This window comes from Cajanus cajan, chromosome 3 (assembly GCF_000230855.2).
Source record: "Cajanus cajan strain Asha chromosome 3, NIPB_CcT2T_4, whole genome shotgun sequence".
Classification (NCBI taxonomy): domain Eukaryota; kingdom Viridiplantae; phylum Streptophyta; class Magnoliopsida; order Fabales; family Fabaceae; genus Cajanus; species Cajanus cajan.
This window is the reverse complement of record NC_138519.1, coordinates 62,124,022-62,148,564: the sequence shown is the minus strand read 5'-3', so window position 1 is coordinate 62,148,564 and position 24,543 is coordinate 62,124,022. Positions and strand designations below refer to the sequence as shown.

Here is a 24,543-nt window from a genome sequence, read left to right as displayed (position 1 = left end):
TGCCTGTATGTATGTGTTATCCAGTTTAATATTCTCTTAGTTAACTAGTTGTAGTGCGATTCCACTAAGTGTAGAGACCGTGGCAGGTCGTTACAAGTTTAGTTACATCAATCCCCAACAAGGGTGAGTTTAGCTACACATAGACATGTAGAACTCTACAAATGATGAAGAAAGGAAGAAGCTTGATCTTGAAGGTTCCAGAGTTCTCCAGCCACCACACAAACTCCAAGAATGATCCTCCTTGCTTCTCTCCTCGAAAATCCCACTTTTAGGTCATAAAAGCTTTTGTCTTATGTGAATAATGACATATCAGCACAATCTACGCTAAGCGTGAGAAGCCACGCTAAACTTGAGGATAGGTCTGGAGTGAAATGAGGTTCTGGGACTCCCATGCTCAGCCTCAATTCCATGCTCAGCGTGAGGATTGAATTTTTGTTCCAATGATTCTCTGCCAAGCTGAGGCTAAGCATGGATTTGAGGCTTAGCCTGGGGACTTAACCAAAAATTCCTTCAACTTTGAATTCACCACTTTGTGCTTGAATTCCTTCCTTCTTTCCTAACTTTCTCCTAAACTACAAAACAACAACCAAATACTTGTAAGTTACGTAAAAACATGATTCAAAGACAAAATGTGATCACCTAACAATTTAGATATGTTTTGAGTTAAAAACAAGGTCTAAAGCAAGGAAAATTGATATAAATGCTTCAAACTAGGCCATAAACTTAATGAAATCATAGCACTTATCAGCCTCTCAACCAATGGAGACAATTGTGTGTATATAAACTCATGTGCATCCTCTTGTTTGAACGATGTGGGACTTTACTTGCATCCCAACATCAACTTTATACAAAAGCCAATCAAAAGCCTAAAAGAATATCTAAGCCTCTTGTCAAGTATGGTTTTGAAAACATTATTAGTACTTATGCACTATATGTAGTAGAAGAAGTTGATACATCTGAACCAACCACATACAAGGAAGCCATGAATCACGCAGAAGCAGATAAATGGATCCTTGCCATGAAGGAAGAAATGGAATCACTTTAGAAAAATTGAACCTGGAAGTTAGTAAAATTGCCAAAAGGAAGACATGTAGTAGGATGCAAATGGATCTTCAAGAGGAAACTTGGAATCCCTGGAGTTGAACCCTTAAGATACAAAGCATGTTTAGTTGCAAAGGGGTTAGAAGGAAGGTGCGGATTTTAATGAAATCTTCTCACCAATTGTGGGGCACACTTCTATAAAGGGGTCGACTAGCCCTTGTAGCTTGTCAAGACTTAAAACTTGATCAATTGGATGTAAAGACAACCTTCTTACATGGAAGACTAGAAAAGGATATCTTAATCAAGCAACTAGAAGGTTTTGTGAAATTAGGAAAAGAAGACTATGTGTGCCAACTACAAAAGTCACTTTATGGACTGAAACAATCACCAAGGCAATGGTACAAGAGATTTGACAATTTCATGATCAATCAAGGGTTCAACAGAAGTCCCTATGACTTATGTGTTTACCACAAAAAGGTGGAGGATGGCTCTATGATTTATCTTCTATTATATGTAGATGATATACTCATAGCTATTAAGAACAAATCTGTAATTTAAAATCTGAAGGTTCTCTTGAGTGGAGAATTTGACATGAAGAATTTAGGTGTTGCCAAAAAGATCTTAGGAATGGAAATCTACAGAGACAGATCTTAGAAGAAACTCTTTCTTTGTTAGAAAGATTATATTCAAAAGATCTGGCATAGGTTTGGGTTACATAATGCAAAGTCATTGAGTACACTTATGTCAGCCAAAGAAAAATTGAAAAATATTGCTTAGTCTCTAAGCTAAACAGAACAGAACAATATGCCAGTGCTGTTGGAAGCCTAATGTATACTATGGTATGTACTAGGCCTGATCTTGCTTATGTAGTTAGTGTTGTAAGTAGATACTTGAATCAACCTCAGAAGGAGCATTGGCAAGCAGTCAAAAGGATATTCAGATATCTAGGAGGGACATCTGATATAGGTCTAATGTATGGACCAAACACAAATTGTTGCCTAGCAGGATACTCTGATACAGATTATGCAACTGATTTAGATGGTAGAAAATCTATCACTAGATATGCTTTCACACTTTGAAGCTGTCTAGTAAGATGGAAAACAACTCTTCAACCTTTAGTTGCACTATCTACAATCGAAGCTGAATATATGGCCTTAACTGCAACTGCAAAAGAAGGGATATGGCTAAAAGGTTTGATATCTGATTTAGGTGTTAAATAGGAGCATGAATTGATTTTTTGTCATAGCTTAAGTGTTATCTATCTTGCTTAAGATAAAGTACATCATGAAAGGACCAAATACATAGATGTAAGGTACCACTTCATCAGATCAAAAAGAAGAATCAAGATTCAGAAGATTAACACTCTTCACAACCCAGCTGACATATTCACAAAAATTGTCCCTAAGAGCAAGTTCTTTCATTGTTTGGACTTCCTCAATGTTGATTGTTGGAAATAGCCCTCTAAGATAGGTGGCAATAGAAATTTTTCTAATATTAAATTTGATGTTTTCTCTACAAAGGAGGTCCAAATGCAAGGTGGAGGATTGTTAGTTATGCTTTTGTACCTATCCTATAGCTGTAACTTTGTTTGGTCCATTGGGTCCTCTTTGGATTATATATATATATATGTGTGTGTGTGTGTATGTGTGTGTGTGTGTGATCCTTAGAGGGCAAAAACAATTACACAACTCTGAATTTCGAATAAAGCAAAAGGGATCTGTTTCCACCTGTGGATGTAGCCCATTGCACTTGGGTGAACCACGTAAAATTCTCCATGTATTTTTCTTTCCTTTCTTTACTACTTTCATTATTACTCTATTTTTGCTCTTCTTTATTCTTGACTGTGTTTTATTTTTGTTCAATAGATTCATCATATTCACAACAATATATATATATATATATATATATATATATATATATTATTAAGTTTTTTTTTAAATAAAATTTGATAATATACTAAGGGGGTGTAATGAATTAGGATTTTAAAAGACTTTTTTAGTTGAAAAAAGTCCTATGAGTTTTAAAAGACTTTGCAGGATTTTCATGACTTTTAAGATTTTGTAGGATTCCTCAAGACTTTTAATCAGGATTTTAATGGATTCTACAAGACTTTTAAGTTAGGATTTTAATGGATTCTGCGGGACTTTGTGAACTTTGCAAAATTTCGTAGATTTTTGACATATGATAAGAGTTTAAGATTTTTTTTCATACATTCGAATTTATAAATAGTCAAAGACAAAAATAAAAAAATGACAATATTTGGATAAATAATAATAATAATAATTCTCCGTAATATCATATCCTTCTAAATAACATTTACCCACATATTCATAGTTATACTAGTCCTCCAATCATTAGTATCTTTTCGCTCTTGCTCTTGACTTTTAATAATAGGCTCAAAATTATGATTTACATTAACTAGTAATGTTGAAGATGAAGGTAAGTCCACCACTCCAACTAGAAGTTCATTAGAATGACATTCTTTACGAAGAAAATTATGTAGTGTTGCACATGCTTAAAGTTATTCTAAACAACATTTCAAATATTTTTATAATTTGTGATTTAAAATATTTTATTTATAAATTTATAAATAATTAAAAAAAATAGTGGGACAAGTACCCTACTCTCTTATTGACAACATATAATTTAAAATTTGAATATTATATTAGGAAAAATAATATTATATAATTAAATTAAATATATTATATTTAATTTATTATATTATATACATAATAATTACAAAATTTTAAAATATGAAAAATAAATGGTTATACATCATAAAGTTCTAAGGTAAAAAGATAATTTTATAAATAATTTATTTTATAAAATATAATTTAAAATTTATATTTTTTCTCTATTTGTTGTCTAATTTCATCTAACTAAATACCAATAATTTTTACTCTATTTTCTATCAAATCATTTCTCACTTAGAGTATAATTTTCATATATATTGGAAGAGTAAAGTTTTTATATTATTAATTAAAAATTATCGTAGATATAATTTTTAAAATAATTATCAAAAATCAATTATATATAGTAATTTAGGATTGAATGGTGGTAAAAAAAATGCAGGTATATCCTAATTAAGTTCATGTTAGAAATATATTATTAATTTTTAAACTGTTTGTTTACCACTTAATTACTTGTTTATGCATTTAAATTTCAAATAGTTAACCAATTTTTATGATAAACTAATTCGATAATAATGAAAACCTTATCCTACTATGTGTGATCGACTATGTGATCATCATTTGGATATGTTGAAGGTGAAATCTTCAAAATATTAGATATTATGAAATATCAAAAAAATTTCAACGTTTTTCCTTGTTCTCTTTCCCTTTTCACACATCACTAACAATATGTAATATATATACCCTTATTGTGTAAGAGTGTAAGTGGGTATAGATAACCCGTAAATTAAAACTAATCTAAATCAACTCAATGAGTTTGGGTCGAATTTTTTCGTATTTGGGTCAGACTCAATCCACTAGAAGAAAAATGTAAATTACTGATGGATAATTTTCGATAGATACAAATCTGTCAAAAAATTTATATTTTTGACGGAAAAAAAATCATAGGAAAAGTTACATTATTGACGGATAATTTCCGATGAATACAAATATGTTGGAAAATTTATATTTTTGACAGATATATCCGTCGGTAATTTCTTATGGATACAAATTTGTCAGAAAATTTATATTTTCGATGGAAAAAAAATCATAGAAAAAGTTATATTATTGATGGAATATTTCCGACAAATTTATATTTGTCGAAAATGTAAGAATTTTTTACGAAAATTGACAATCATATATTAAAAAAGATCAATAAAATTTTAAATATCTAAATATATATATATATATATATGTGTGTGTGTGTGTGTGTGTGTGTATATATATATATATAGAGAGAGAGAGAAGAATCAAATGACTCACAAAGTAACTATTGGTAAAGTTACTCTATTCAATAACTCATAATGTGTATTAAATTTCATTGATCCAATTGTTAAATTAAAAGTTATTAGATTTTACTAATAATTAATATAGAAAAAATTAATTAGCTTTGGAATAAATTATTTTCCAACAATATAGTTGAAAATTAATTATTTTAAATTATTTAACTAGAATTTTATTGACAATTTACTATATGATCTTGATATTTTTGTATAACTAATATCTGGTTTTGTATAAGAATTTAAATTAGTATTTTATTAATGGTTGATAATTAGAAAATAAAAAAGGATAAATACATTTTTTGAATTTTATATCTTAGATTTAAGAAGAATAAATATATTAAGTTAATTAATAATTTATTTAAAAATTTTAAAATTTAATTTATAAAAATAATATTTTAAAAGAGAATGGTTATAATAACGCCAGTGTAACTTTTACTAAGTATTACATTGCTCAATAACTTTATATTAAATGTGAATTTTATAAATTCAACCGTTAGATTGAAAATTTTTTACTCTTAGATCATATATACAAAATTTTATATGAATTCAAGATGATTTGATACTTCATTCTTGTAAAATAAAATTGACGTAATATATACATTTCAAAATATACTAAAATATGAGCACTTTGATTACCTTCAAGTTGTTGTTCAATTTTAACAAAACTTGATATAAACATATAAAGTGATATGAACTTTCAATCTAACGGTTAGATTTACAAAATTCACATTTAATATAAAGTTATTGAACAGTGTAATACTTAGTAAAAATTATACTAGTAATATTATAACCCTTCTCATTTTAAAATATAAAAATAATTTAAACTTTTAAATTTATAATAAATAATTTAAATTGTATCATAATATTAATTTTAAATAGAAATAAGTAGATTGTTAATTATAAAAAATAAGTACATATATAAATAAAGATTAATTAAATATAATATAATAATTATTATTAGTAATATAATTATTATATATATTATTATATATTATAACGGTCCGGACACATCGAAAAAAGAAGGATCCAAAGATAGTATAAGTTGAAATTGTATAGTTGAGGATGACTTAAATGAATTAATTTGTGCTACCAATACTAACAACATGCATCTGCCTTTCGGTAGCTTATCTCATCAGAACTCCACAATTAAGCGTGCTTGACTTGGAGTAATATAGAGATGGGTGACCTTCTGGGAAGTTTCCCAAAAACTGTGTAATTAAGGTCAAAACATGCTGAAAAGTGAAGTATTGTGAAATAGAATCCTTGAGAGGCCAAATATGAGTATTTCGTAGCGACCGAATTTGCAACGTCTATAAAATTTAATAAAATAAAAAATAAATCTTTAGCGACCAATTTAGCAACCGATTTATTCAGTCACTAATTTGGTCCCCATACACATCAGCGACCAAAATCATTGCAATCATTTTGCGACCGAAATTTTCGGTTGCTAAACAGCGACCAAAAATTTATCGGTCTTTATATAGTTTTGCGACCATTGTTTTTGCGACTACTTAATTTCGGTCGCTAATTCGGTCGCTAAGGTAAATAGCAACTGATTTTAACAATTTAGCGACCGATTTTGGTGGTCGCTAAATGCCATTTTTTTGTAGTGGGACTAAAACAAGATTTTTGAGAATTATAGAGACTAAAAACAACAATTTTAAATTTGAGGGACCAAAAACAATTTTTTTTAAAATTTGAGGGAGTAAAAAAATATTTAAGCCATAAATATATTATACACAGACAACCTTGGTCAGACAAATTTTGTCTTTTACCGTGGATAGAGAAAAAGTACGTAGTAGCAATAGTGAAGGTGAATGTTTACGATGTTTTATTATAGGCTAAAAACCTATTTTCTTCCCTTATAATAATTGTTTGTTTCAATTTAGTCCCACTTTTTATTTTTGGTCTCAATTTGGTCCCTAATAAATTAATTGGTTTCAATTTGGGACTTTCGTTCAAATTATTTAAACGGAGTTAACTATGTGGCCATGTGGATGCCACGTAGATGCATAGGTGGATGCCACGTGGATGCCAATTTTTTGAAAACACCTGGAACCAGAACGGCCCGTTCTGAAACCAGAACGTTGCACTTTTAGTGTGTAAATTTTGCATCCGGAACGGCCTGTTCCAGGTGCAAAATTTACACAGCAGAACGGGTCGTTCTGGTTTCAGAACGGGCCGTTCTAGTTCCAGAACGGGCCGTTCTGGTTCCAGACTGATAAGCATAAACGATCAATAATTATAGTTCACGGTTGTGAATCATGGAAGGAAAAAGACCCAAGGTACAAAGCATTTCAAACACTGAATTTGGTAATATTGTCAATGGAAATTGATAACTTCAATTGCTAAACAGTTAGGCTATACAGTGTATTATTAAGGACAATGCAATGTATCACTAAAGACAATGGTAGCAGATTTTATTTCATTTCAAACTGGAGTGAACCACTTACTACCAAATTGACACTATACAATAAAGGATGAAATGACATAGTATTTTTCCTTGAAGTCATTAACGATGTACCCCAAAAACAACAACCTGTTCTTGAAGAGATAGAACCTGAAGTAAAGGAAAAAGATACACAGGACTAACATTTCACCACAACCATATGCAGGGACAGATCTAAGTTAATCATAGTGGGGGCACTTGCCCCCACTAAAATTTTTTTCATTCTTTTTTTATATATAAAATATTAATAATTTTATAAAATATATATTATTAATTATATTTTAATTATGTTGTTATATCTAATATAATAAATATTTTTGTTTTAAATGAATGTAAAAATTTAGAAGACACTAAAAGAAAATAAATTAATAACTTTATTATGTTTATCCTATTAATTTTTATCATTTTATTCCTCTAATTTTAAATAAGTTGCAAAAAATTATAAAGTGACACTTAAATATTTCTTCAGACAGAAAGAGAAAAAGAAAAAGTTATTACTCTATTTATAAGACAATTGTGTTTTATAAAAATAAATAATTTTAAAATTTTTACCATAAAAAAATATTTTTCAAAATTATTATATTTTTTAATAAAATTAATAAAGAATATTCTATTCTCAGTCTTGGAACGGCCCGTTCTGAATCCAGAACGGCCCGTTCTAAATTCAGATCAGACCGTTTTGAGTTCAGAATGGGCCGTTCTGATGTACTTGTGCTGTGTTAATTTTGCATCTGGAACGGCCCGTTTCAGATGCAAAATTAACACACCAAGAGTGCATCCAGAACGGCCCGTTCTGGTTTCAGAATGGGCCATTCTGGTTCCAGGTGTTTTCACAGGATTCGACGTCCACGTGGCATCCACGTGGTCAATAGTTAACTCCATTTAAATAATTTGGACAGAAGTCCCAAATTGAAACCAATTAACTTATGAGGAACCAAATTGAGACAAAAAATAAAAGTATGACTAAATTAAAAATAACAATTATTATAAGGGACGAAAATAGATTTTTAGCCTTTATTATATTTGGTCGAACAAGTTAAAAAATATTTTTATTTGTAAGTAAGAAGTTATCTACATTAGACAAACTAAGGGGCTGCCACACAAAATATTTACGGATGGAGCTAACATTAAAATGGCTATAATCAAATCAAAGCAAACATTTGTTCCACAACTTTATATAATTTTCACAATTGGAAAATAAATGATTCACAATTTCCTCATATTGGCCACAAAATACACATTGAACTTCAGATTCAAGCTAAAAACATTTTTTTTTAAACTATCTCGTGTGGTATGTTTGTTAAAAAACATTTCCATAACATGCATTGCACCTTTGTCGAGATCTCAAGCTTCCATAATTTACTTAAGAAGTCATCCACCTTTTTCCCATATCTCAAATCGTGTAGTGCATTATATATCGAACTCATTGTATAATCACTTGAATTATCTTTCAATAAATATGTTAAGACTATTTTGAAAGTAGTTTGTTATATGATTTTATTGTGGTTAGAGTCGGTTAGCTTTCTATTATTAGTGTTAGCTATTCTTGGTTTTGTAATCAACATCCATAAATACTCTTGTAATTCCCTTTTGTATTCATTGAGTCAAAATAAAATCTTTTTTGTTCACTTTTCTATTATCTTCTCTCTTTTTTCTGTGTTACTATTTTTACATGGTATTAGGAACAAGAATCGATCTATCATGGCTTCTACATTTGTTCTCCAAAATTTTTCCACTCCTATAGAAATACAGCTCAATGATGAGAATTACCTGGTTTGCAAACAACAAGCTCTTGCTATTGTTCATGGTTTAAAGCTAAACACATACATTCGTGGTGATGAAATCCCTCCCAAATACAACTCCAGAGAAAAATAAGAAAGCAACATATAAAAATCTTGAATATGATAATTACACTCAACAGGATTAATTACTGGTTGTTTGGCTCTTGGCATTAATGTCCCCTCCGATTAGAGATGGCAACGGGGCAGGGCGGGTACGGGTTTCATGATACCCGTCCGCGTCCCCGCAAGTTAAACTCATCCCCATCCCCGTTCCCATATCCGTCGGGTATAGATTTTCATCCCCATCCCATTCCCCGTCGGGTATCGGGTATACCCGTACCCATACTCGTACCGTCAATTTTTTATTTTTTATTTTTTGTAAAAAAAATGATATTTTTAAATTATTTTTTTATTATATTATAATTATAATTAAGTTATTTCTTTATCTCATATTATAATAAATAATCACACATAAAAAAATATTAAAATTTTTTAATATAATTAAATTGAAAGTGAATATTAAATTAAAAATAAGAACGGGACGGGTACGGGTACGAGGCAGGTAAGTACATACCCGTACCTGTACCTGATTTAATATATCGGGTTTTACCCGTACCCGTACCTGTACCCGGTCAAACCGGGTATTCTCCGTCAAAGTCGAGATGGGTTCGGGTATTACCCGCGGGTACGGGTATATTTGCCATCCCTACCTCTGATCTTGACCAAAATGGTAGGATTGGATTCTGCGTTTTAGATTTGGAAAAGGCTTGAAGTATACTATGCTTCTCACACTAAAGCTACAATAAATAAATTGAAACTTCAGTTGAAAATAATTAAGAAAGACAAGAATATAAATGACTGTTTGCTGGATATCAAGAAGATTTTGTAGATTCTCTTGTAGCTATAGGTGTTTTGATCTCAGGAGAAGATCATTGATGTTATTTTGGATGGTTTTCTTGAGGATTATGATGGATTCATAACTTTAGTGACATCTAGTCTTGATCCTTACTCAGTAGATGAGATTGAGAGTTTGCTGTTGGCACAAGAGGAAAGATTTGAAAAGCACAAACGTGCTGAAGTTGGATTAATACAAGATAATGTTGCCACCGGTTCTGCTTAGGATCATAATTCAGGTTTTGCAAAGGGAAAATCAAAAAATTCAAGAGGAAATTTTCGAGGTGGCAGATACAGTTTTAGAGGTGGTTTCAGAGGCAAGAACAACAATGGAAGGGGCTCAAGTAGACAACAATTGAATCAAAATGGAATTGGCATCCTAATAATCAAAATTCTTGGAATCAATCTAGACCTTAATGCCAAATCTGTGGAAAATCAGGTCACATAGCCATTGACTATTGGCAAAGAATCAACCAAGATCATCAAAATATACCTCAAGCCAATACAACTCAATTCAACTATCAAGGCACAAGTAAAATTTTTTTGTTTCGTCTACTATTGTGGATCCTCTTTGGTACCCGAATTCAAGAGCTTCTCATCATATAACTCATGATAACAGCAACCTTTCAGCCAAGAATGCATATATTGGATTAGATCGAGTAAACATTGGTAATGGTACAGGTTTGGTCATTCACATGTTGGTCATTCTAGTTTTGTTGGTCCTATCACTCATAATCAATTTGTTCTTAAAAATCTTCTACATTTTCCTTTTGTAACAAAAAATTTGCTTAGTGTCTCTCAATTTTCCAAAGACAACAATGTTTATTTTGAATTCTTTCCTTCCTATTGTACTGTGAAATCTCATATCACCAAGGATATACTTCTTCAAGGCCATCTTAAAGAAGGGCTCTATGTTTTTCCAAATTTCTAACAACTCAAAACTATCTCTACCTTCCATGCTTATACAAAGTCTTCTTCCAATCTCTTCAACCTTTGGAACTCAAGGCTTGATCATCTATATGCTAAGATTGTCAAAGCTGCCTTAAAGAATTTACATATTCCCTACACTAATTTTTTATATACTTTTCTTTGTGACTTTTGTTGTATGGGTAAATCTCAACATCTTCCTTTTGTATCATCAATAAATCAATATAAAAGACCATTAAAACTTGTTTCCATAGATATTTGGGGTCCCTCTCCTATTGCATCTTCAAATGGCTCTAGATACTACATTGTCTTTCTTGATGCTTACTCAAAATTTAGCTCAATATATCTGTCGTCCCATAAATCACAAGCCTTTAATGTTTTTCTTCAATTCAAAAAGCATGTTGAGTTACAATTTGGATGTAAATTACTTTCTTTACAATATGATAATGCAAAGGAATTTCTAAAATTCACTTCCTACCTAAATTCAGAAGGCATTCAACATAGGTTGTCATGTCCTCATTCACATGAACAACAAGGCTCTCTTGAAAGAAAACACAAACATATCACAGAAACTGGCTTAACCTTGCTAGCCAATGCCTATCTACCTCTTCACTTTTGGGGAGAAGCCTTCCTCACTGCAACTCACTTAATTAATCGGTTACCTACACCAACTCTAAAGCATCTTAATCCTTTTGAAACATTATATCTTAGAGTTCCTGATTATAATTTTCTAAAAGATTTTGGTTGTGCATGTTATCCCCTTCTTAGACCCTACAACAAATAAAAACTGGATTATAGATCTCATATGTGTCTTTTCCTTGGGTACAGTGAACAACACAAAGGCTACAAGTGCTTGTCACCAAATGGAAAATGTTGCATATCTAGATGTGTTAGATTCAATGAGTCATTCTTCCGTTACAAAAATCCTATTAATTCCTTCCTATCATCAACTTCCTTTATGTCTATACCTATTAACTCCACTCCAAGTCTTACTGTTCTTTTATCTTCTACTAAGAATGATCTACATGCTAATAATGTTCCTGCATCTATTACTAATATTCCTTTTGTTTATGATAATGCAATTACTACTAATGCTTCTATGGAAACTTTTGTTATTCCTATAAGTTCCTCAATATAGGATATAGTTAACTCTCACCCTATGACTACAAGAGCTAAGGTAGGAATCTTCAAACCAAAAACATATGTTGTAGCTGTTCATCAAGAATGTGACCATATCGTTGAACCAAATTCAGTAAAAGAAGTTCTATCTAAACTTGAGTGGTGTAGTGCAATGAAAGAAGAATTTGAGGCTCTACAAAAGAATGCAACATGGGATCTAGTTGATCTACCAACTGGTTGCAAACCAATAGATTGTAGATGCGTATTCAGGAGTAAATACAATGCTGATGGCAGTTTTCAAAAGCATATATAAGGCTAGGCTTGTTGCTAAAGGGTACCATCAAAGAGAAGGCCTAGACTTTAAAGACACATTCAGTGCTGTCATAAAACCAGCTACAATTTGAGTTGTCCTTACCTTGGCTTTGGCAAATAATTGGCATATTCACCAAGTGGATATCAATAATGCTTTTCTCCATGGGAAACTTAATGAGACTGTATATATGAATCTGCCACTAGGTTTTTTTCCCACCTATAAAGGCAAAGTTTGCAAATTAAAGAAGGCAACCTATGGCCTTAAACAACCTCCCAGGTCCTGGTATCAAACTCTGAGTTCCTAGCTTGTTCGATTGGGGTTCAAGTCTGCTAAAACTGATACATTTCTCTTCATCAGAAAAACAACCACATCCACTACTCTTATGTTAATCTATATGGATAATATCATCATCACAAGTTTAACACGAGATAATAATTCTCAACTCTAAACTCAATTCTCTTTTTAGCCTTAAAGATTTAGGACCCCTCAAATACTTTTTAGGAATTGAGGTTTCCAACTCCACCAAAGATGTAATTTTATTGTCTCAAATCAAATATATTATAGGGTTATTTCATAAAGCCAAAATGCATGAATCTAAACCTCAAACAACACCCATGGTCCCTGGATTAAAATTGTCAGCTACTAGATCTTCATTTGTACCAGATCCAACATTCTATAGATCAGTAGTAGGAGGTTTACAGTACATTTCCATAACCAGGCCTGAGTTGTGTTATTCCATCAACAAAGTCTGTCAGTATATGCATAATCCTTAGGACCACCATTGGAAAGTAATGGAGAGAATTTTAAGGCATCTACAAGGTACTTTACATCATGGATTGTGAAAGTTCAATCATGTTCTAAACATGTGTAGCGGAAATAAAAAGATCTACTTTATGCTAAAATCACACATGATAATCAATAGGATATTTATGAAAGCAAATAAAGCTTACCCGGTTGAAGTCTGAAATTTAAATTTTTCCTTCAAAACTATGAAGGTCCCACGTGTATCCACACCGAGACTAATCTTTGCTTGTCAACCTCTTGACTGAGCAATTTTTCAGCACAGGATATAAGAGAGAAAAGAACTAATTTCTTATGGTTTCTCTGTGTGTGTATCTCTACAATGGAACTGTATATTTATAAATATGTAAACATATCTATTCACTTAGCAACAGCTTCCATATCCTATCTTCTAAAAATAGGAATTATCAAATATCCAAAAGAAATTAGTTTTTATCTTTTCTTATCAAAACCACTTTTGACTAGGTCAAAATTCAAATTGAATCTTTTAATTTGAAATTGAAAAACTGACGTGTTTTTCTATCTTAATAGAAACAAATACTATTTATATTTTGATGCTAGTCAAAAAATAAATAAATTATATTTTATTTATAAGAAAAATAATTATTTGATAAAATCAAATTCTTTAATTTAATTATCAAATAATAAATTTTCTTGAGCAAAGATTAGAACACTCGTTAGTGTGTGACCCTGTAGGTTCAAAACTAAACCGGTAGTAAATTAACTACATTAATTTACTAATCAAGGTTGGCGTCTAGCAACACTCCTTAACGTCCGGATAGTATGAAATAATATTTTCAAGAACCTTTAGAAGATTAACATAAAATTTCCTTCCATCATTTTATAACTTTAAATTAACTTTAGAATATGGTTTAATTGTCAAATTCTAATCAGTTAACATATAATGAAAAATACAAGAAAAACCCCTTTTTCTTTATTATTTCAATTGCCTTGGCCAAGGTCCTTATTTTCATTATAAAGCTCAAACTCATTACCAAGAGTTGATGGATCCCTTCTTGATTAATCATTTAATTCTTCAAGAATTTAATTACACCCAATAATCATTCAACTAACACCTTTAGGTATTAGGTGTCTGAAATCAAAGTATAATAAATATATTGTTAATTATTATGATAATCTCAAGTCTAAGGAAATTATATATTTCTTCTTAAGAATTTCCTATTGACAAAATTTTAAGGTAATACATAACCATTAGGAATTCTCCTTTATAGAGTCTATTCAATAGTCATATCCCTATATGCACTATTTATATGAGTAATTTAATAAATGAGATCTATTAATCTCTATCCAATAAAGACTATTACACATATATTGATCTATGTAGATTAATGATGTCCTATCCTCAATAATCCTACGATCAAGAACAATTTAGATTAAAATTAAAAAGGACTTGTTTTTCTCATTATTATAATCTCTATTATAAAAAAAGAAGTCTTTAATTTTAATCAAGGACTTTATCATATTAATTATTTCTCATAATCAATAAACATGAAAATAAAGTACAATCTTATTAATGCATATAAGATAGATTGGATCTTGGGCATACATCTTATTCCCAACAATCTCCCACTTGCCCTAGAGCCAATCTGTCATGTACTTCATTCAAACCTCCCACTTATGTTTATCAAACTCCTTGATGCCAAGTGCCTTGGTGAATGGATTTGCTGCATTCTCCTTTCCATCTACCTTTAAAATCTTAACGTCACCACGTTCAATTTTCTCTAATCAATTGATATCTTCTCAAGATGTGTTTAGATTTTTGATGTGATCTCGGCTCTTTTGCTTGAGCAATAGCTCCATTATTATTACACAATAGCGAAATGGGTTCTTCTATTGAAGGAACCACACCAAGCTCAGTTATAAATTTCTTCATCCAAACCGCTTCTTTAGTAGCATCACTTGCAGCTATATACTCTGCTTCAGTTGTTGAATCTGCAACCGTAGCTTGCTTGGAACTTTTCCAACTCACTGCACCACCATATAAGGTGAAAACATAACCTGAAATAGATTTACTGTCATCTTTATCCGATGCAAAGCTTGCATCGGTATAGCCTTTCAACATTAGTTCAGTGCCACCATAAATGAGGAATTGATCTTGAGTTCTTCTTAAGTACTTAAGAATGGTCTTAACCACTTTCCAATTTTCCTCACCAGGGTTTGCTTGATATCGACTAACTACTCCTGGTGCAAAAGCGACGTCAGGACGTGTACAAGTCATTATGTACATGATAGCTCCCACTGCACTAGCATATGGCACCCTATTCATGCGTGTTCTCTCTTCAAGGGTTTTAGGACAATCTTCATTACTGAGAGTAACTCCTGTTCCTATTGGAAAATATCCCCTTTTGGAATTCTCCATATTATACCTCCTTAAAATGGTATCTATATACATAGATTGGGAGAGTCCAAGCATTCTTTTAGATCTATCTCTATAAATCTTTATTCCTAGAATATATGCTGCCTCTCCTAAATCCTTCATAGAGAATTGTTCAGACAGCCAAATCTTTGTACTTTGCAAAAATGGTATGTCATTTCCAATAAGCAATATGTCATCCACATATAGCATCAAAAAGATAATTGTGCTCCCACTAACCCTTTTGTAAACACAAGGTTCCTCTTCACATCTAACAAAATAAATTTTTTTAATTGTTTTGTTAAATTCAATGTTCCAACTTCTAGAAGCTTGTTTTAATCCATAAATGGACCTTTCTAGCTTACAAACCTTATGGTGATCGGAAGAGGATATGAATCCTTCAGGTTGTGTCATGTACACATCTTCCTTTAGCTCACCATTAAGAAAAGCTGTTTTTACATCCATTTGCCATATTTCATAATCATAGTATGCCGCTATAGCAAGTAGAATCCGAATTGATTTGAGCATCGCCACAGGAGAAAAAGTTTCGTCATAATCTATTCCTTCCTTTTGACGATATCCTTTGGCAACAAGGCGAGCCTTGTAGGTCTCAACCTTTCCATCTGCTCCAATCTTTTTCTTGTAAACCCATTTACAACCTATTGGTTTTATATCTTTTGAAGCTTCAACTAAAGTCCATACTTTGTTGATCTTCATTGATTCCATCTCGGATTCCATGGCTTCACGCCACTTCTCATGGTCCAAGCTTCTTATAGCCTCTTCATAACTATTAGGGTCATCATCACTATGATCAACCTCATATTTCGTGTCATCATGGACTAATAAATTCAATCTATTTGGTGCACGATGTTCACGACTAGACCTTCTAAGAGGCGATTGAATTGTACAATCCCTTTGTACTTCATTAAGAGGTTGTTGATCTTGTTCTAAAGTTGGTTCATTAACTTGTTCTTGAACTATAGTTGGTTCTTCAACCAAATTTGTTGAAGAAGGTAACCTTTGCGTTAATTTCAAAACATCAAAGAAGGGTTGCTCATTTTCCATCTCATGTTCTTGAGCATTAGTTGTTTCACTGGCTTCTTGAATCTCATCAAGATCTATTTCCTTACCATGACAGTCTTCTGCAAGAAATTCCCTTTCCAAAAAGGTTGTACCTCTTGCCACAAACACTTTATGGTCAGAAGGGTGGAAAAAATAATATCCCATTATTTCTTTAGGATACCCAATGAATTGATAAGTTTAAATATTTTATTTATTTTGATTAAAACAATAATTATTTATCATTATTTTTCACGAGGATGAAAAATAGGCTAGTATAGCCTGTTATTGGTTTGTTAAAAATGGGTCAGATCGGACCGGCTAAAATAAATTACAAATCCTGATATGTCCCTCCTGAATTGGACTAGCTCGTCAATCTGTAAAAAAAATAAAATAAAATAAATTATATATTTATTTTGAAATATTCTTTTAATACATTTTTTTCAATATCTAAAATATTTAAATCAATGAACTTAAATAATAATAAAAAATCTTAAATTATATATAATAAAATAAATCAAACACTTAATAGTCTTGTATAATAAATCACAGATTAGACATAAAATAAATTTGAAGTAACTTGATCAAATTTGTATTAAAAATAGTAAATAAACAAAATATTTTTTTTTTTTAAAAAAACTAATAAACATCTCAACTTACCATTTGACTTAGTAGATTAGGTGTAACACACTAGGTGGATAAGTCAGAATATCTAACCCGGCCCATTAATTTTTTATAAACCAGTTGCGGAAAGTATCTAGTTTTAATTACCACCTCTAATTTTTTAATATGCTAAATTATTGATTAAAAAAAATATTTAAACATAATCCATGATGCAAGACATTTACGTAAAAATCGAAGTAGCATCCGCAGATAAAAAGTAACATTCACTCAAATCTCTTCATTTTTGTGTTGAAGTTTTCCCGTAGAGTCCACTTTATTTTACTTACACTCTCAACTCTACTCCATCAAACATACTATTTCTACACACTTTCATACACGAAACGAAGGCTTAAGCACCAAAACAATAATATCCTAAAAGTTGAATCAAATTAAAAACCACCTACACAACATATTCGAAGTATTAAAAAGTAATATTGCATTGAAATATAAAATCCGAATCAAAACAAGGAAAGGAGAATATTCTTTGAGGAAAGAGGACAGTAGCTGACACCAATTACTAGCCAGTTGATTACTTGTCAAGTTAGAAGCCACGAGCAGCAATGGATCGTATTTTTATATTATATAGTTTGTGATTATCATTTTCATATTTCTACAAACGTAGTCCAAAGTCATATCTTAGCCAACCCCTTTTGGAAAGGATGCTGGTCCACTTGTAAGTGCGGCTGCTGATAGATATCTTTTGTCGATTGATCATCTGCTTCTAATAGAAATCAAGAATTCCAGATGACCTCGTGTTGAAGTGGTCAATAAGTCCATGCCATGTCACATCAATGTTTATCTATCCACAACCCACAATGTGTGAAAATGGATCACCACCCACCAATATTTTCATTAAATAATAGCCACGGTGAGCTTATTCTATTCTATTTTAATTTTAATAATATTTTGAGAATTTATTGAAGAACATTTGATTGTGTTTTTCACAATAATATTAGTTTATTTTAGTTATGTCTCTTACTTCTTATTAGTTACGTGTGAATATTGAATCTGATTTTTTTTTTATATTTTATATCATTTTATATAGACTTGCATTAGGAATAAGATAAGTAATCAGTAGTTATAGTAAAAAACTTCAAAATGATTGGTGATTAGTTTTATCTTAACATAGGGTTGTGTATCATGATGATCAAAACTTTTCATTAAAAAAATACTAACAAAATAGATTTTAACTTAATAATTGTCATTTTAAATTTATATAATTTTTTTAAGTAGCTTTTATTTATTTTGAATATATATTAGTAAAATTTAAATTTCAATACAAATTAGTTTAAACTTTTAATATAAGTTAATTAAATAAGCCATTTCAAAGTAAATATTTTTAAGACTATAATAGATTAAAAAAATATGAGTCATATACAAAGTCTATTTGGATATAAATTAAAAATGTTTTCTTAGAATCTTTTACTAAAATAAAGAGTATTTTTTTTGGTATGGAAATTTTCAAAACTTTTTTAAGTTTGTATTTATAACATTGTTATTTTTAGGTGCTTAAGTTGAGTATATGTGTTGTATGTTTAAGTTGAGAGTTTAGCTAAGTGGTTCATGTTAAGGAAGATATATAAGATTTTTCTAAAAGTAAGAATCTCATAAGTTCAGTTTTAGAGATTTCTAGAGAGATTAGAGAGAGATTCTAAAAAAAAACAAGTCTTCTCCTCCTTCTTATATATTGAGAATCTATCTCTTCTCCCCTTCTTGTAGTAAATCTCCTAGCTTATTAGAGGAATTCAAGCTCACAAAGTTGGAAGTTCCGAGTCCTTATTCATACAAAGTTTGTTCTTCTTTTCTCATCTTCTTCTTGATTTGTTTCTCCAAGTGGTAAGGGAAGTTTGTTTCCTTGATCCTTTGAAGTTGTTGCATGTTGAATGTGTTGTTGATTTGTCCATTGTTGAGATACATAAAAACTAGAGGAGAGTAAAAGTTGTTTTAGAAATTAAAATATCACATTATGTGGATGTAAGTTGCAATGCCCTGAGAACCCAGTTGAACCTCTTAAGTAAATAAATTGGCTTTTGAATGGGTAGTTGGTTTAAGTTGTTTTCTCTAAGATTTATGTGATATTTATATGTGAGCAAGGTCAAGACATACATGTATAAAGTAACAAATTGAGTAAAGTGAGAAATCAAGGACTTAGTCCCTAATCAAGTGTTGGATGGGCATAGTACTTGGAGGGTATTTGATGGACTAATCCCATAAGAGACTTAGCGTTGCAAGCTAATGTCTTGGTAGACTCATACCCAAGTTGTTCTATCCTAATAGTAGTACTAGCCTTCTTGGTTTAAGTGGCAAAACTTAAGAAATTAAAATAAGTTATTAAATAGATTCTCTATGAGACTTGAAATTGTCTATACTAACCTGGTTGTGATAGATCAAATATTGTGGTTTGGTAGGATCTAATAATTACTTAAACTACTCATCTTCTATTATTGGAGATCTCCATAGTTGATTTGTGTGTTGAGACACATTAGTTGTATATATGTTGTATGCTAAATATGTTGAAGTTTTGTAAGTTGTATACGTTGTTTAAAGTTGTTAGAGTTGTAATATGTGATGTTGGTTGAAGACTAAATGTTGTTTATTTAAGTTGAGTGTGTTACTACACTATTTTATGATGTTAAATTCTTTTTCATAGCTTACCTTTTTTTTTTTTGGTAGTTGAAACTACTATGGTTATATTTGGTATAAAAGCATATAAGAATTAATAGGACTGCTTGGATGTTGATGGTGAGTCACGCCAGTAGTAACTCTTTTTATTTTTGATGTTTTTACACAATGATCTTACATAGGTGTTTGATTGACAATTATATGTAAGGGGAATAATCTATAAAAGTTCATGTGTGTATGAAATTAAATATTTGTTACATGATAATCTTAGATAGATATATATTATTATTTTCTTTTACTACACTACTATTAAATTATAATATCCAAATAGATTCAATTACACTTACGAGCTTAGTCTACGGTTGCCTCAAAAAGGCTTGCAAAATTGTGGTTTTGGTCTTAAAAATAATTGACTTACTTAATTACAAACTTTATGTAGACTGGCCTGCATAACTTACAAGCTAAATGAGCTAGCAAGTTACCTTTCTATATTAAAATAAATTAATAAAAAAAATGCTAAATGTGTGCTTTATACATTTTATCATTTATCGAAAAATTATTAAAATAAGTTAAAAATAATTTACAAACATATTATAAACTACTTTTTATAAATTCTCTCAAATATTTATACAAATACTTCACAAGCTCGTAAACCTTAGATCTTACAGGTTTAGACTTATTATCTACAGCAACATGAAGCCTCCTATTGAACATTAAAGCTGAGTGTGTGAAGAATTGACCTCACTAAATTGGATTCGGCAAATTCTCATTGTGGACTCATAAAGCTCCAAAGAGTAAAGACTCTTCCCACCCTCTTTTGTTTTTTTTTTTTCGTGTTGTGGTGACAGTGCCAACGAGATTTGAAATTTTGTTGTAAGGTGGTAAGTGGTAACTAACCCGTACGTGGAAGACACATGTTCCCAATCACAGCCATATTTTTTGCGATGGATTGAGGAACTCGCTGCGTCATTGCTGAACACATCTATCATTCTATTTCTAGATTCTTCTCGTTAATCATTATATAGGGGATATATTTTTAATATCCAATCAAAATTAATTTTACTTTTTCAATTATCATGCCAAAACTTGCATCGGATTGAATCAGTGAAGCCGGTTTTGAATTCTTTTACTCTATAGAAAGTAAAAAAAAAAAAAAAAAAAAGCACTTTCATAAATATTATGATCTTAATTTTGAAACTTAAATATGTAAATATATAATAATTAAACACACGGTTACATAAGCATTGATTACATAATACATTCATACAAAATTATGGGTTATTGTTAGAGATTATTATATAATAATAAATAAATAAATAATAACAATATATTATAAAGAGTCTTGCGATAAAGAGATAGAAATTTATAATTTGATTTTGAAATTGAATTGAATTAAGATATATCATGATTTAAAAATAAAAAAAATGAAATGAATTATATATAATAAAAAAATAACACTTATGATTTTTATGTTAATACTTATGAAAATCTATATTAGAAAAAGGAGAAAAAAAGAAAAAGAAAACATATATATTACATCACGTATGTATATATATATATATATATATATATATATATATATATATATATTAATATTAAGTATTGATATAAATAATTAGGTTTAATTAATAGTATTTTTTTTTATGAAGTTACACAATCTTATGAATTTTTCTCTTAAAGTATTTCTTTGGTGAATTGTACTCTCAATTTATAAAGTTTAAGATTATTCTCATGTACTTAAACCGTTAAAATTAAGATAATTTGTAAAATTAGTCTTTCAAACCGTCATACAATTATCTTAATTGTCACAATTGAAGTATATAAGGATTAAGGACAAAAATGAAACATTTAGTCAATTAATTGGAGTAATTAAAATGTGCCCCGAATATATATGAGATTAAAATTTGCAAGATTGTGTGTAACTTTATAGATAAAAAAATGAAATTAAGTCTATAAATCATTTTATTTATTTTAAATTATGAAAACTGAAATTAACAAAAAGAATTTCAGACATTTAGAATTAAATTTAATCACATTTAACATGTATAAACCTATTTTATTAATCGATATATAGGCGTTATTAGAATGAGTTAAACTTTAGTAATAATTTTCATTTCAATTCTTTGTAAACCACGGGCATTTGTTGATGCAAATAGACAACTTTTAAAATAAGTAGATCATTTCTAATCACATATATACTTCCACCAAAAAAGAAAAAAAAAACAAAAAAAAACAAAAGCAAAAAGAACAACTTTTCAACCCTTTTTTCTTTAAACATTATTGCATGGACCAAACACTGATGCATTAATTAGTTAGGCGAAAACATTCTCATTTTTAACAATTCAAGTATGATCCAAGAGTCCCGCAATTAGCTGCATATGACCTCATAACACAGTTACTGTATGTGAAAATATAAACCTACAATTGCCATAACATTCCTAAGGAGAATTGAATATATAACTCGAAATGGATATAGACGTGCAAGATGGTTCAAAGAACCATGTGAAAAAGTCAGTAACAGATATACTTGTGAAATAGTTCTGACACCCCATTGGTGCATGCATGTCAGGTGACGCATGTACTAGGAATAGTAAAATTTATCCTATCATCCAATCATAGCCATGCAACTCTACTCAAAGGATAGCCACCCTCAAGGATAAAAGGGGCACCAATCGCCTTGCAAACATTTCAAACACTTTCTTCACTTTCTTCCCCTTTTCTTGTCACAAACCAAATTAACATTTTGGACTCAATGGAGGCTAGCACATGCTCAGAACTTCCCCCTGGCTTTAGGTTTCACCCAACGGACGAGGAACTGATTGTGTATTATCTTTGTAACCAAGCCACATCAAAGCCATGCCCTGCATCTATCATCCCAGAAGTGGATATTTACAAGTTTGATCCATGGCAATTACCAGGTATATCTATATATGTATTGTAACATCACTTGCAATAGCTTTGTTATTATTGTTGTGCATAGCTTTATATTTGTTGCACCATAATGTCTCTATGCATATGCTTCACTTGTCATGAACCAACAATCCCTATTTATAATATTGCATCTCAAGTATGTTCCTTCACTCGAGCTCTTTGGGATTGAAACATGAATAATGCACAAACCTGCCCACCTTATCAACTTTTTATTAGAAGAATAGGGACACCAAGTATTAAATTCTAGACACACTTGGTCACAGAGACTCTAGTATCACGTTTTTTAATAGGATCAGGTTTGACCCTCGACTTAAGCATGAAGTAGCATTTAGAAGTACCATTTTATCTCTATAATGGATCGATCTGATAGGAAAGAGTTATATATGTCCATATTAGGGAAATTGCTGACAAATACAACTGATATAATCACAATTTTGGTCATTGTGAACCCAGAAACCTTGACATTGCAGCTGAAATTGCAGTTTCTAAAACATTGACATGAATGTTATTGTATTACATATCTAACACACTTGTTATTAACTTACCATTTAATGCAGATAAAACAGAATTTGGAGAAAATGAATGGTATTTCTTTAGTCCACGAGATAGGAAGTACCCAAATGGGGTGAGGCCAAACCGAGCAACTGTGTCTGGGTATTGGAAGGCTACTGGCACAGACAAGGCAATCTACAGTGGATCTAAGAGTGTTGGGGTGAAGAAATCTTTAGTCTTTTACAAGGGTAGGCCACCAAAGGGCACAAAAACTGATTGGATTATGCATGAGTATAGATTGGCTGAATCAAAAAAACCAGTTTGCAGGAAAATTGGGTCCATGAGGGTAAGTAAAGCCTTTTATAAGCCTTGGCCTCATTATTGTTACTTTATAAACTTTTACAATATAGTTTTCTATTCAATGTTGCTTTATAATTGACATTTTTTTTCTCTCTTGGTGTTGGATGTGTCATCAGCTGGATGACTGGGTCTTGTGCAGGATCTACAAGAAGAAGCACATGGGAAAAACATTGGAGCACAAAGAGGTACACCCAACAGTCCAAATTACTAATCTTACAGCTGCAAATAGTGATGAACAGAAAATGATGATGAACCTTCCAAGGACTTGGTCCCTTACTTACCTTTTGGATATGAATTACTTGGGTCCAATTTTAAGTGATGGCTCCTATTGCTCAACCTTTGATTTTCAAATTAACAATGCCAATTTTGGAATAGACCCTTCTGTGAAATCTCAACCGGTTGAAATGACCAACAATTATGTAGCAGATTCAGGAAAGTACCAAGTGATGAAACAGAGTAGCACCATTGACCAGCCCATATGTGTGAAGCAAATGTATAATTGCTAGGATTAAACCAATTGGGACAAAAAAAAAAAAAAAAAGAAAAAGAAAAGGAGCTTCCATAGTTATCTAGTCATGACGATAAGCGTCATCCATAAAATAATCATGAAGATTCCATGTGGAAAAGTATGTCAAATATGTTATATAAAAAATATGGATTTTTAATGTCTCATTGACACTATTTGTACATAAGGACAAGTTAGTTGCCTCTTAATTAAAAGTTCGTACATCAGTAATTATACATTCCTTATCTTGATTCAGTTCA

At 30.8% G+C, this 24,543-nt stretch overlaps 1 protein-coding gene and 1 long non-coding RNA gene across 2 annotated transcripts; both read left to right on the top strand.

Moving 5' to 3' along the window:
* Positions 1 to 18,893: 18,893 nt before the first annotated feature.
* On the top strand, positions 18,894 to 21,072 carry LOC145955821 (uncharacterized). Its single transcript, XR_014432540.1, has 2 exons — positions 18,894 to 20,789; positions 20,874 to 21,072. It is a non-coding gene; the product is annotated as an uncharacterized LOC145955821 (long non-coding RNA).
* Positions 21,073 to 22,666: 1,594 nt separating this feature from the next.
* LOC109805663 (NAC transcription factor 29) lies at positions 22,667 to 24,330 on the top strand. The gene is made up of 3 exons (XM_020367867.3): positions 22,667 to 22,913; positions 23,484 to 23,764; positions 23,895 to 24,330. Exons 1-3 carry the CDS (start codon positions 22,748 to 22,750, stop codon positions 24,282 to 24,284), a joined length of 837 nt encoding a protein of 278 aa, XP_020223456.1. The 5' UTR covers positions 22,667 to 22,747; the 3' UTR covers positions 24,285 to 24,330.
* Positions 24,331 to 24,543: the final 213 nt, after the last annotated feature.

Bases quoted from the DNA above. Each gene is read 5' to 3' on its own strand.
- LOC109805663 (XM_020367867.3), top strand. From the start codon at position 22,748: ATGGAGGCTAGCACATGCTCAGAACTTCCCCCTGGCTTTAGGTTTCAC. The intron at 22,914-23,483 runs GTATATCTATAT...CATTTAATGCAG, and splicing joins TGATCCATGGCAATTACCAG to ATAAAACAGAATTTGGAGAA. The intron at 23,765-23,894 runs GTAAGTAAAGCC...ATGTGTCATCAG, and splicing joins GGAAAATTGGGTCCATGAGG to CTGGATGACTGGGTCTTGTG.